General features: G+C 35.5%; 1 protein-coding gene across 1 annotated transcript; it reads left to right on the top strand.

Annotated features, from left to right (window-relative positions):
* Window positions 1-5,367: 5,367 nt before the first annotated feature.
* Window positions 5,368-10,293, top strand: foxa (forkhead box A sequence). The gene is given in 2 exon segments (NM_131282.2): window positions 5,368-5,540; window positions 8,552-10,293. Coding segments are annotated over 2 exon segments (1,068 nt in total). The 5' UTR covers window positions 5,368-5,480; the 3' UTR covers window positions 9,560-10,293.
* The last annotated feature ends 5,026 nt before the right edge of the window (window positions 10,294-15,319 follow it).

The following is a 15,319-nucleotide window of genomic DNA, read 5'->3' as shown; positions in this document are numbered from 1 at the left end:
TTTGAGAAAAAGCGTGCCCATAGTGTGCCTAAAGCGCATCACTTCATGGGTTTATCAATTTCATTGCAATCGTGACACACCAACCTATCTGGCCCAGTTCAGGCCCAGTTATAAGTTATTAACTTGGCTGAGACTTGGCCCAGATATGGTCCGTGTTTGGCCCTTGTCTGGAAGCCAGATTTGGTCCAGTCATGTACCGTAATTCACTGCGGCATGTGGGCCAAGCAAAACCTGATTGTGTGGGCCAGAGAAATTTTGTTATGTGGGGATGCTCTGTTTAAATTGCAGCAGATCGTCTTGACCATGCCTAGATGCATTTAGTTGCTGCCATGTGATTGGCTGATTAGAAATTTGCATTTACAAGCAGTTGAACAGGTGTACTTAATTAAGTGGCAGGTAAGTGTAAGTAGTTGTAGTAGTAGTCAAAGTTTGCAGTGATTCATTGAACAACACCCATTTTATTTTAGGTTAATTTTGAAGTATATTTTTGATCCACTATATATATATATATATATATATATATATATATATATATATATATATATATAGGGATGTAACGGTATTGTAAATACCGTCATACCGCAATATTAATTTTTTCGATATTACCGAAGTCGCATGACTCGGTAAAACTATAGGTCTTCTGAGAAATTTTGCTCAGGCGAATAAAGCGAACGGAAGGTAACGAAAACTACAATTGCCATCAGCCCATGCTTGACCATCATCCCTTGCGGTCTGTTGTTGCTACAGATCCAGTAATGCGGAAATGGAGTGTGCTGCTAGAAGCGGGGATGAAAAGAGCTGGAAAACTCTAAAGCAGGTCGCACACCAGAAGCGCCGCTCGGCGCCGCGACACGGCGCGTACATGACAGATTAAAGTATCGCACACCAGACGCGCACATTCGAATGATATTTAACATGAAACTAATCAGATGGCGCTCTGTGGCGCGGCTGAAAAATGAACTGCGTCCTGAGCCGTCGCCGGGTGCCGCCGACAGCCGCCGACTTGCGGCGCCGGTGTGTGTATCCTGATAGAAACCTATGATTAGAATTCTAAAATAGCCTACATGGCGCTGCGTGGCGCTGCGCGGCGCGCCGCCGAGCGTCGCTTCTGGTGTGCGACCTGCTTTACACGCACAGTTCAGTCCCGCATCTTCTCCGTGTAAGTTCAGACTTCGCAAGTTTGATCAAGGCTGCAGTCTCTTCTTCTCAGTTTGATATGGAAAAGCAGATTATACCGAGGACACGGGTAAATCTTCAAAGGGAACAGTGTACTTTATAACTTCATTCACATCACCCTGGCTTCGTTGTTTCACTTTCTCAACAATAAAATGTAAACATGATTTAAGGAACTGCCTATTTTCATTTTAATATTAGCAACTTAGACAGCAGAAATGTTGAGGCGTCGTGCTGCATAAGATGAGCGTCATTTTCACTGTGTGAATATTTATAACAAAACGGAGCCGATAACAACTGCCTCCTTTCAATTTCAGTGAAGATACGAAGTTTTAAGAATCGATAATGGCCATTTTAAAAGTATAACATACAATAAGTTTATACATTATAGGAAATAAAGGCAAGCGATCAGTCAATATACAGAATGTACGTGGTTACATTAATCATTAACTTATCTTTGCGCTCAGCCAAAACACGTCACCTGAGAACAAGTAATAGATTCCAATGCCCAAAGTCAGGTAATATGTCGTTAGATAAAGACAACAAGATGAATGAAATATCCCGTTTAATAAATATAGTGAGATTAGATCCAGCGGGAGATGCTTGATGAGAAGTCCGACTAGCAGAGCTCTCATCTGGGTAGATGGGCTGAGTGTGATTAAATGTTGAATGTGATGAGTTTTCAACAATACTAAATTGAAACTTTATTTTTTTTACATGGTTTAATAGTTTTTTGTTATTAAAATTGAAGTTCCTGTTTCAAAGCTTACAGATAGATGGCTAATTTGTATGTCATTGACACTTTTGGCACTTTTTTGGAGTATTTTCATAAGTTTTGTTTTTTCCTGTAAATGATTCAATAAATACCGTACCGTGACATTCATACCGAGGTATTACCGTACCGTGAAATTCTGATACCGTTACATCCCTAATATATATATATTTATACACCACTCTATTTTTTTAAATGTATGATGGGCACGTTCCACTCACAAAAAAAAAGATAAGAAACAAAACGCCTGTGAGGAGACAGTTTTTAAAAATCACCTGATCACACCAGTATGGATGTCTGCAGCAGCTCTGGCTTCATGTCGACAGATGAGTTGAAGTCACACAGACTAGAGACTGACGTTAATGGATATAGGTAAGACTACATGCTAATTTGAACACATTTTTATCACGAAATATTTTGCCGCAATACAAAATAGCACTTTAAAATCGTTAGCAATAATTTAAACTGTTATTAAACGGAAAACAAACGCTAGCACAACAACGCCATTTGATTTACTCGCCAAAATCAACACCGCAACAAAAATAATATGCAGGCTTTAATAGATAGCCTATTGACGTTTATTTATTTATTTTATTAGGCTAAGCTGTTCACACATTGACAAAAGTGATGGAAATGTGTCTTTCAGATGTTTAATGAGGTGGAATCACAGTCACCGTTTGATATTTTGGCTCCACCATGCATCAAAGTAGCTTTATTTTAGATGTATTAGCCTCGAACTTCATTTCATCTTCTAGAAAGTCTTCAGATAACACTATGCTAATGCACCATGGACGATTTAATCAGTAAGTTCCTGTCATTTCTCGCACCTTGGGTTGGTCTGAATAGGATGTAATTAATTGCCTTGTTTTAAGAACATTTCATCCAAGCCACTTAGCACTAGATAAACATTTCCTCCACATGGGGATGATGGCACAGCTGGAGATGAGAGGAATACACTATATATATTTTAAATGATTTATAATAGTTTAATGGTTGTTTTCAGGACAGACTTTTTCAGTAAGTTATGAAAATGGCCTTTCCTTTGTGCATATGAATACACATCTCATAAAGTGTGTTTTGTTGGAGCAGGAGTGTTTCTTGAGGCCTGTGATTGGCTGCGCTGAATGGCAGGCAGAGGAGGGTGGTGCTTTTAAATGACACACAGAGTAAATGTTTGCTTTCCATCAATAAAAATGACACCCAACACCCCCAATCCGCCAAACAGCTGTCTCTCACAATGGAGAAGACTGAGATGTGGAGGGAGAGAAAGGGAGAGGGTCGAGCTGTGACCAGTGAATGAGACACAATGCCAAACTAGCAGACTGAAAAAATGAGATGCATGTGAATATTGGAAATAGGCAATGTATGTAGGCCTTTGTTGTTGTGATTGAAGATTATAATGTTGTTTTTTTCACATTTCACCTTTTCGAGGGGCAGTTCTGTGATCCTTGATTGTTTAGTTTCATTACACTCTTATAAAATAAGGCTTTTATTGGCATTGATGGCTCCATGAAGAGCCTTTTAACGATTTGAACTTTTAATTCTTCATGTGGAAAATGGTTCTTTATTATTAAAAAGAAAAAAAAAGATCATTGATAGCTTTTCACCAGAGGAAAATGGTTTCTTTTTGTTAACACTTTAAAAACACTTTTTTTAGTGTACATTATTAAACTGAAAAAAAATATATTCAGGGATGATTCCTTGGATTTGCTTTTTTAAAGTTAATTGGTTGTAAACAATTTATTTGGCTTGAATTGAATCAAACACATTAAGTTGAACATTACTGTATTTAATTTGTTTAAGTTCAACAATAAGAAATTTTTTGCAACAATTTTGCAGACATCATTTTATCAGTGTAGATTCGATTATTAGATATGAAATCATTAAGTTCTTGCTTTGAAATATTTAAAAAAGAGAAAAACTTAAAGGTTTAGTGCTGTTACTGTGAATTAAAAGTACACTCAAATTACTTTTGATGTTTGTTGAAACTACTTATTTAATTTGAGTTGAATCAACACAATTCTTAAGTTTTTGGGGTACAACTTAATTGTGTAATGTTTAATCCACTTAAATTTGTAAATTCATCACTGAAATATGGTTTTTGATGATGATTCCTTTAAACAATTTATTTGGTCCAAATTTATACGAATTAAGTTGAAGATTACTAAATGTAATTTTTTTTTTTGTTGTTGTTGAAATTTATTACATATAAATTGTTTGCAACAGACATCGTTTTTTTTTCCAGTGCAGTTAATTGATTTATGTTGGGACAATATGAAGGAATTTTGTGAAACCCAGCATTTTTACAGTGTAAATATTAGTTGTTAAATAAATAGTTGTTTATAGGTTGTTAAATAAGGCTATATATATATATATATATACACACACACACACACACAATCAAATGTTGACTTTACAGTTATCTGAAAAAAGATGGTTAATAAAATAAACAGCTAAAATTAAACATTTGTTTTTTGTAAAACAGAGGGTCCTTTTCAATTTTGATCTAAACAGTAATTACACAAATTATTATATAAAGGAATCTTATTCTATTATCGTGGTCATGCAACTGAAATTGAAATTGATGATTTGTTACATTTTAAGAGATAGATAGATAGATAGATAGATAGATAGATAGATAGATAGATAGATAGATAGATAGATAGATAGATAGATAGATAGATAGATAGATGGATGGATGGATGGATGGATGGATGGATGGATGGATGGATGGATGGATGGATGGATGGATGGATGGATGGATGGATGGATGGATGGATGGATGGATGGATACCTGAGGATATTAAAATGAGTAGTTATATAATGCAATACATTTTAGTACAATTGTTTGTCAGCCTAATCAGCATAAAAACACTTGCTTTCCCGTCTATAGAATTTCACCAGGCCTATTACAGTAGTCAACATTTAAAGTGCATCAAAAGCTTTTATCAAAGTTGTCCTAAAACTTTTGATTAACACCCATTTTTGCCTTTCTCAAAAATAAATGTGTCCATATGCTCATAAAATGTTGACTACTGTAGTACTAAAATAAGTGCAGTAATTTGAAAGAAAGAAAGAAAGAAAGAAAGAAAGAAAGAAAGAAAGAAAGAAAGAAAGAAAGAAAGAAAGAAAAACATTTTAGCTTTGAACAGTGACTTTATCTATCGATCTGGCTATTGTTGGATTATTGTTGTAATAATATCATTTTGAACGTTTACTTAAGGTCGTTTAGACCGAATGTGTTGCGCTTTCCCTATCGCTATAACTGCTGATTTAGTGACAGTATAATTTCGGATGATGTGTTTTAATGAAGGCTCGGTGTTCGGTGTTGTGGGCTGGGCTGGGCTGGGCTGGGCAGGGCAGGCCGCCGGTCAGAGGGCGGGAGATCAGCGCTCATATATGAGACTCTGGCCGAGAGGACCTTCATTTACTAACTTTTCTGTCTGGACCGTCTGCTGTAAAGCAGTTAACGCACACTGTTGGATTTCTAGATGCTTCACTGAACCATTTCGCATTTAGTTGAATAACTGGCGACATGATTGACGAAGTTAAACGAGAAAGAGGCGATCAATGGATGCCATATTACTCCAGCGAGGTAAGTTCTTCACTAAAACATTTGATTCAGTTTACTTGGGCCTGTAATAATTGGCTTAATATTTAGTGTAAACCTGACGTGACATAAACGTTTTTATAAAGTTTTAGCAGGTTTTTCTTCTCTTTTTTTGTTCATATTTTATTAATTATTCTGGATAAAATATGTATAAAAACATAGCTAAATATACAAACTTTGATTTTGGGTAAGGGGTGAATTGTTTAATGAGTACTTAGACTATAGCCTAGGCCTATATATATAGTTTTTTTTATAATTTTTTTATTTTAAATTTATTTTAAATTTCTAAATCTTGAAATATTAAAATTTTTATTTTTCATTTGTTATGTTAATTCATATTATAAATTTAATATTTCCAACATTCATCCATATATTTTAAATTGTTCAAGCATGTTATAAGTCTTACAGACATAACTTAGACTAATAAATTAGTTAAATACAGATTTGTATTCTTAAAACGTTTACAAACACCGTTTCTTCTTAATTCGTTGAAAATCGTCAACATCCCTGTCATAATATAAATAAATCAACAGTTGTACACAAATACAGTTTTTTTTTTTTTATTCATCGTTTTAGATGTTAAACCGTTTTTAAGCTTTTCGTTGCAATTGCTTTTATTTGGTAGAAAATTAATATGAACAGGTATTTTAAAATATATCTCTGCCGTAAAAAAATCCAGGTTGCCTTACATTTTTAAGCTGAATCAAATTAAGGTTATGAGTCCATTGAACTTAGCCTATATTATGTTAAACTGACTTAAAACAGCTGCGTAACTTTATCAAATTCAGTTAAAGTTAGAGCATGATTAACTTAGTTTTATAGGTATTAATGACCTACAACCATGCTGTCAGGACTAATTGATCATATAATTTTTACAGTGTATATAACATTCTAAGCTATTTGTGAAATCTATTCTAATATGACAGGATCTGAACAATTTTCCGAAAAAAATTATTAGTAATATATTTTCTAGGTATGGCATAATTGAAGCGAAATACTGCCCTATAATTTTCACCTCACATTCAATGAGATAAAATCTCAAAATTGGCCCATAGCATATTATCTTGCATTTACAAACAGATGACATTTTTGACAGACGGGCATTTTTGTTTGTTTGTTTATAATCCTATGACGCAGTGACGTTGATATTCTGGATAGGGTTGTATGTGTGTCTGCGCCTGTGTGTGGTCTCGGGGCAGTTAATTGATTGACTCTGTGATTGTGTTGGATGTCTCGCGCTTTGACACTCGTGTATGACTCTCAATCGGCCCAGCACGGGCTCATAACCAGAGGGGCGTTTCGGAATCCCAAACACGAAAGCGGGGTTCCGACTTGAAAGGGCCGAATTATTAGAACGGTGTCCATCTGAGGAAAAAAAGAACATCCGAGAGAACAGCAGTCGCGCCCCCAAACACCCCTCTGTCCCGAGAAAAGGCGGACGGTGAGTGACTTAAAAAGAGACAAAACAAGGGTGAGAAGAATAGCCGGACTAGCCGGATAATGGGTTATCGGCTAGGTGGGTGGTCAGAAACGGAATACATTTAGGCTACTTGGCGTAACCCCAAGGCGCCAGTTTGGTTTTGAAAAAAAGGGATAGCCAGGGATACACGGACGCCGACGTCAGCAATGCAACAAGTCATCGTCATCATAAAGATTTCTTATTTCGGTCCCTAACTACATTATTTACCTGAAAATGTGATGGTTTTCCTTTAATGCACACTCAATTATAGGGCGAATAATCCTAAAATGAGGTTAGCAATTTTGTTATTCAAGTTAGCCTGCTGACTTTTTTTTTATTAATGTTGCATTTTTTTATTATTATTAAAAATAGTTTTAACAATACCCACATTATTTAGGGAATGATACTATGTTTGGTTTAATTATACAGTCTAATGTAATGTTTAGATTAAAACTTAAACCATTTGAACCATTTGTATTTTACAGTGTAGTTTTACACTGAATAGTCATTTAATCATTGCTTTAGTTGTATTTGAAAATACAAAAAACTTTTATGATGCCAACACGTCTCTTAACTGACAGTAAAAACAAATTTATATTATAAAAAGCAGTTAATATAATATATTGTAACTTGCATATAGCAAATAAGTATTAGGAATAATATTGAAGGTGCCAATGTGTCTGTAAAACAGGCAGACTAACAAAATAAATAGATAGTATATATGAATTTACTAGATAATTATACTAGCTAAATAATTTACTAGATTGATCATTATAGTTGAAGTCAGAATTATTAACTCTGAATTATCAGCCTCTGTTTATTTTTCCCCAATTTCTGATTAATGGAGAGAATATTTTTCAACACATTTCTAAACATAATGGTTTTAATAACTCATTTCTAATAACTGATTTATGTTATCTTTGCCATGATGACAGTAAATAATATTTGACTAGATATTTTTCAAGACACTTCTATACAGCTTAAAGTGACATTTAAAGGCTTAACTAGGTTAATTAGGTTAACTAGACAGGTTATTGTAAGGCAAGTCATTGTATAATGATGGTTTGTTCTGTAGATTATCTGAAAAATATAGCTTAAAGGGGCTAATAATTTTGACCTTAAAATAGTTTTAAAAAATTGAAAACTGCTTTTATTCTAACCGAAATAAAACAAATCAGACTTTCTCCAGAAGAAAAAAATAGTATCAGACATACTGTGAAGATTTCCTTGCTCTGTTAAACATCATTTGGGAAATATTTAAAAAAGAAAAAAATTCAAGGGGAGGGGCCTAATAATTCTGACTTCAACTGTCAAAATTAGTCAGCATATCTCTAAACGTATAACTTTATATATTTAGTTAACAGATTTAAAATGAAATCAGTTAAAAATTTTAAAGATATTTTCTCCAATTTTTTAATGTTATTTTTGTTCTAATGCTTTGGTTTATTTCTGACTCCAGATTCCCACATTAGAGTTGAAAGAAAAGAAAAAATGTGTGTGTATATGATGTTAAAATAATGTTTTGTCTTTTTTGCAGATGTATTATGGCTCAGACAGCCTGCCATTGGGCCCCAGAGGATATTCTCCCCCAGAGCATCACTACCAGAGTTACGGGGTGCAGTGCGACTCAGCACCTGCAGGAAACCCCGGGAGACTCGGAAGCCCAGCAGGACTCCTGCCACCTGCAAACCCTCCAAAGGCATATGCTGAGATCAACTCCAGCGAACCAGAGTTTCAAGAGCTGAAATCAGTTTACCGGCGGACATTAAGCCATGCCAAACCGCCGTACTCCTACATCTCTCTCATCTGCATGGCCATCCAGCAGTCTCCAGCCAAGAGACTGACTCTGAACGAGATCTACGACTGGATCCGTCAGCTCTTCCCATATTACAGACAGAATCAGCAGAGATGGCAGAACTCCATCCGCCATTCCCTGTCCTTCAACGACTGCTTCGTGCGTGTCCCGAGATCTCCAGACTCTCCCGGAAAAGGCTCATACTGGGCTTTACACCCTGACTCCGGTAACATGTTTGAAAACGGATGCTACATGCGCCGCCAGAAGCGCTTCAAGTGTCAAAAATCCACATCAACAGGCAAAAACTCAGAAGGAGAAGACGTGAAAGTGGAAAAGAAGAAAAAGAAGGAGATCAAGTCAGTCAGCTCCTGTAAATCACCTACAAGTGATGCTACAAAACAGAGTTCAACAACAGTGAGCTACGCCAACACCAAACCAGCTTCTCCCTCCCATCTCAATCCCTCACATACTTTATTTCCCACTCAGCCTCCAGAGATCTCGACACATTTGCCTTCTCTGAGTGTGCCGTTTCCAGCATCAATGGAAACCAGCTTGCATTGCGAACCATCATCCCAGCATCAGCCCATTTCTGTCCCGCGGCTTGTGGACTTCCAGTACTGCGAGACTCCTGTGAGCTACCCGCTTTACTGCCAATCAAACAGCCATGCCACCTTCCCCTCATACACCACAGACTCTGTTTACTATCCTGGATTTAGCATGTGTTCGACTCCTCTTCTAAGTTCCTCCTGATCCAGGTCGGTTTAAGGAAAGACACTGCAGGTGAACAGAGTTGAATAATGATCTAATAGTTGTCAGAATGCTTCCCCAGTTCATTGATTTTATTTAGAATCTGAAACTTTTTGGTATTAAAAGTTTTCTGAAATTCTTTTAAAATATGGAAATGAGGCACTATTTAATTTAATATGCGCTGATTTGCATACATTTCTGAAACAAGAACTTTGGATGGAAGTCAGTTTCAATATTATTGCTTCTTTTTTGATAAATTAGAGTCAAGGTTTGTTACAGAACATTTTTTATATACTCAAGTAAATTATGTATGAAGATAATAATTTGTTTTTTAAAAACTTTAGAAAATGAATATCAATAATACTGAAAAGTTTGGCGAATGTACTGTAAGTGCTGCTGAAATGGAAATTTATGGCATTTACCATTTTAGAATATGATTATGATTGAAATCTACAAAAACAAATTGATAAAATGTGATAAAAAGAAAACTTAAATGTATTTTGGATTAATTTTAAAATTTTTAGACCCTCCAAAAAAATGACAGGTGCATGAAAAATGTGTTTTTGCCTGCAGTTTCTTGCCTTAAAGGCTATTAAAAATGGATCTGTTTCTGTTTCGATAGTTTTAATTGTGTATATTAGTCAATGGACCAGTAGGCGGAGGAGTTCTGTGGTTCTGTGAATGTTTTGGATGAATCCCTTGCTGTAAATCTGAAGTAAAAAAATTTGTAAACTTTACCAAAGGTGTTAATTGTATTATTTGTGTGTCCTGGTTGTGAGGTGCGAGATTAGAATCACAGTTTAAGCTTTCGCTTATTTTACTGCTGCATTTTTTACATTCCTCAAGAGAGTGTTTGGGGAAGAATCAATTGAACAGAGGCTTTGTCCGGCTCACATTGTAAAAGATAAACATCATTTCCTGTCCAGACATTCCTGAAACTGACCCGAACAAGACAGCCATGCAGAAACCTAGCAGCCCTTTGGTAGCCACCTTTACAAACCAATTAGTAAGTACACACACACACACAAAGAAGCAGATTTCTTCAGGTACCACGTTATATTAAGTGGCTTTAACTGATGTGTACTTACACTGAAATTAATAATCCATTGCAGTGCACTTATTGAGTAAATGCATGTGCATGTGATTAAATCTGTAGGCTAATTAATTTCTGGAATTACATTAGCAATTACACTCTTGATCATCCTTTACACCTTAATCCATCCTTAAACCCACTTATACCACCAAACCTGTCACTAACCCTATACTCGTATCTGAAATGCATTATAAACACAGTAAGTACATTGTATTTATTTTGATGCAAGTACATAGTATTTAAGAACACTTTATAAAGCGTGGAACCATAACTAATTAGACAATATGTTATGAAATTTTATTTACTTGTAAATTGATGGAATACACACACGCATAAGAGAGAATGTATATTTTTATAGAAATGCACTTTAATATACCAGTAAATACTTTTTTTATTATAATAACACAAACACAAACAGTAAAACAACAACAGTAAAATTAAATATTAATTATTTACTAAATGAAAATATATTTTTATATATTGGATGTCACAGTGGGTGTAAATTTAGGTGTAGTATGCATATTAATTGTTGTTTGATTTATATATTTATAATTATGACTAACATACTTTAAATGGAAGAAATATAAAGTATTCATTAGCTGTGTCATTTTGTCTTCAACTGCAGTAGCAATCCTTGACAGTGGTGGAAAGAAAACTGAAAAAAAAAAATCATACTCAAGTAAAAGTACCATTACTTGCCCAAAAATGTTGTGCAAGTAGAGTAAAAGTAACTGTTGTAAATATTACTTAAAGTATATGTGTAAAAAGTAGCCCTTTTAAAAGTACTTAAGTGTAATGAGTATTACACAGTGAAAAGCAGATGCATTTACATGCAGTTTGTGCAGGGATGTGTAAACGTAACATTCTTTAGTGCATTCAGTCATCTTTCTATATTTGTTTGTTCCTTCCAACCTTTCTTCCATTGTTTGTTCTGTACCTTCATTCATTCATTTGTTCGTTCCTTCATTCATTCATTTGGTCCTTGCTTCATTCTTCCCTTCATTCGTTCGCTTGTTCATTCTTTTATTAAAATTTTTGTTCCTTCCTTCATTAGGTGCTTTGTTCATTCCTTCCTCCCTTCCTTCCTCCTTTCCTTCCTTCTGTCCTTACTTACTTCCTTCCTAACTTCGTTCCTTCCTTCCTTCCTTCCTTTTTTACTTAATACCTTATTTCCTTTCTTAATTACTTCCTTACTTCCTTACTTCCTTTCCTTTCCTACTTAATTACTTCCTTAATTACTTATTTCTTTCCTTCCTTACTTACTTCCCTCCTTATTTACTTCCTTCCTTACTTCCGTACTTCCTTCCTTCCTTCCTTCCTTACTTCCTTCCTTACTTATTTACTTCCTTCTTTACTTCCGTCCTTCCTTCCTTCCTTCCTTACTTACTCACTTACTTCCTTACTTCCCTAGTTTGTTCAGTAATTCCTTAAATCCTCTGTCTAAAAAAAGTCCCTGCGTGTAAAAGTATCTGCGGGTCATTGCATGTAAAGACTTAAGACATTTTCTTGGATATTTTTAATGCTTTTAAAAGGTTTGGTGCATTTATAAAGCGTCTATGTCTTGAGGTTGTTCAGTATAATGTGATTTACTTTATATGTATGATTTGACAGAACAGGAATTGCAGGACTAATTTTTCTACTTTAGCCAATCACCATAGACAAGAAAGAAATAATGTAGAGGAGTAAATTTACTGATGAAGCACTGGAAATGTACTCAAGGAAAAGTCAAAGTACACATTTTAAATCTACTTAGTAAATTGCTATTCATGAGGAAAACTACTTGATAACAGTAGTTGGAGTGTCTGTAATTTGTTATTTTGCACCTCTGGTACTTGATTACTTTTAATACAGTGAATCACTGCATATTCTTAATGTGATGTAAGTTACTGTAAAAGTTTTTAAATGACCCACAATGCAGTGCTTATTATTGCATAGTATTGAACTGTAAAGAATGTATACGTCACTGGGCATTTTTTTGGCAGTAAATAACTGTAAAAGTGTGGCATAGCCTAACAGTGTAGAGAGAGAGAGAGAGAGAGAGAAAGAGAGAGAGAATGCATTTAGGTATAGTGTTTAGTGTTCAGATATGGAGGTTTTAGGTAGTGTTGAGTGTCCAGACATGGAGGTTTTAGGTAGTGTTCAGTGTCCAGACGTGGAGTTTTTAGGTTTATAGTGTCCAGACGTGACTTGTGATTTGCAGTCTTTGGCGATGGGTCTCATGGACTGAATGCTAGCAGCAGAGGTTGTGACCCCCTCCATCCCCTCCTAGCCTAACCTTTGATTCCTGGGTAAGCAGGATTGTGTTTGAGTGTAGGAGAACAAAAGGAGGACACTGGTCTTAATGGCGGACCTCCCCAAAGCACTGTCTTCTCCACAATGGGACACAGGGACACCCACAGCGATCAGAGCAGAAGCCACAGACCCTCAGTGTGTGTCCCGCATTCAGACACGTGAGGGCTTCAGGAGCTGATCAGATCTGCTGCTGCTCGTGCTGGACAGTAATAGTGTGACAGTAGCAGCGTTTTTACTTTACTATTACAGCAGACACAAAAGCAGACATCCTCGTTATTGTTTGTTTTCATGTGTAAAGTTTAGGTGTTTTTGTTTTTTCGGGAACTTTTACTTCATTACATCATCCTTTTTTTTACTCAATTACATAGTTGTAGCATATAGTGTATACACTACACACAGTATTGCGTCCAATTGTGTATGTTCGTATCCGAATATATTTACAGTTTGTAGATCCAGCCAATCTGTTAAATCGGTTCACAAATTGCACTAAACACATGATACCAATGCACGGACTCAAATGATTCATTCAGAAAGAGTCTGCTATTAAATACTCACTGATTCAAATGATCCATTTAAAAAGAATAGCAGCTCCCTGATTCAAATGATTCATTTATAGAAAGAGTCAGCAATTAACAACTTGCTGATTCAAATGATCCATTCAGAAAGAGTTTGCAGTCAATGACTGACTTTATTTAAATAATCTTTCCAAAAAGGAGTCTGCAGTTAACAGCTCGCTGATTCAAATGATCCATTTAGAAATTCTGCAGTTGGAAACTCAATGACACAAATTAACCATTCAGAAAGAGTCTACAGTTAACAACTCGCTGATTCAAATGATCCACTTAGAAAGAGTCTGCAGTGGGAAACTCACTGATTCAAATGATCTGTTCAAAAAGAGTCTGCAGTTAAATACTCACTGAATCAAATGATCCATTTAGAAAGAGTCTGCAATTAACAACTCACTGATTTAAATGATTTGTTTAGAAAGAGTGTGCAGGTAATAAATTTTAAGCCTAAAGTGACCAATGCTTGAATTTGAATGTCAATTTTTTTGTGTTTTTCCAATATATTGTTGACTAAATGTATTTGTCATGTACTTTTATTCGAGCGCTAGATTATGTACTCGGTCCTTCTTCAGTCTGTGCTAGATGCTCATTTGAGGAAGACTGTAGGAGTCTGGCTGTGTGTATTCAGATGTAAGCAGTACAAGGGTGCGAATTGTGATTTGTAGGGTGTGAAGATCCGTCTGCGGGTCATTTGTAGGCCAGCTGTGGATGCAGACCATGAAGGGGGTGAAAGGGTTTGCTGGCAGGTGATTTCTGGCCTGTTCACACCAAGAATGATAACTGTAATGATAACTAAATTAGCATTTACATCGATAATGAGTGTTTGTTATAAACGTGTTGTAACTATGTCATCTGCCACTTTAAATGGTTGCATAAGATAAAACAGGATTGGGTGGTAGAAGAATATTTCAGATTTCTTTTATTAGGCTTTCTACATGGAGTATCAATTACAACATTACTTTTATAATTATCCTTTCATGATGTTGCTAACACTATACCCAAATAAACACTTCCCTTGCTCAACAGCCTATAACTTCCTATTTAAAAACTAAAACATAATTAATAAGTAAATTAACAAATAAATAAAATGTTTAAAAATGGGGAAAAAATAAAAGATGAATAATAAATATGTATTAATATATTATTGCTCAGCTTGAGAATCAAGAGAGTGAGCCAGCAGATAATTTAAAAAGGGGTGCCACACCTTGTCAGAGGTCTTTAAAGAAACAAGTGATAGTTTGAAAAAGAATATAGCTAATTCTATGTGTTTTAATTATCATTCATTCATTCATTTCCTTTTTTCTGCTTAGTCCCTTTATTAATCTGGGGTCGCCACAGCGGAATGAACCGCCAACTTATCCAGCATATGTTTTACGCAGCGGATGTCCTTCCAGCTGCAACCCATCTCTAGGAAACATCCACACTCTATCACTACGGACAATAAGTTTAAGTTTAAACTTTTTTGTCCGTTCTGCTTGACACAGAAAGAAAATTTGTCGTCAACACTGGATTTAGGACAACAATTACAAACATACAACAACGACACAATAACAACACTCATCAAGACAACAACATAAGTTTAAAACCAAATTAGCCCCATGCACAATACTGCAAATCATTCTTGGCAACCACCTCATTCACTACAAACATTGATCCAATTTAGAACAACAACTGCCATTGGGATAAATGACTTTCATAAGCATATAAAAAAATATATAGCCTACCCAATTCACCTGTACTGCAAGACTTTGGGATTTGGGGGAAACCAGAGCACCCGGAGGAAACACACACAAACACAGGTAGAACATGCAA

Source organism: Danio rerio, chromosome 14, assembly GCF_052040795.2.
Source record: "Danio rerio strain M-AB ecotype USA chromosome 14, GRCz13ab, whole genome shotgun sequence".
In the NCBI taxonomy this organism is placed as follows: Eukaryota; Metazoa; Chordata; class Actinopteri; order Cypriniformes; family Danionidae; genus Danio; species Danio rerio.
This window is presented reverse-complemented; position numbering and strand designations above follow the sequence as displayed.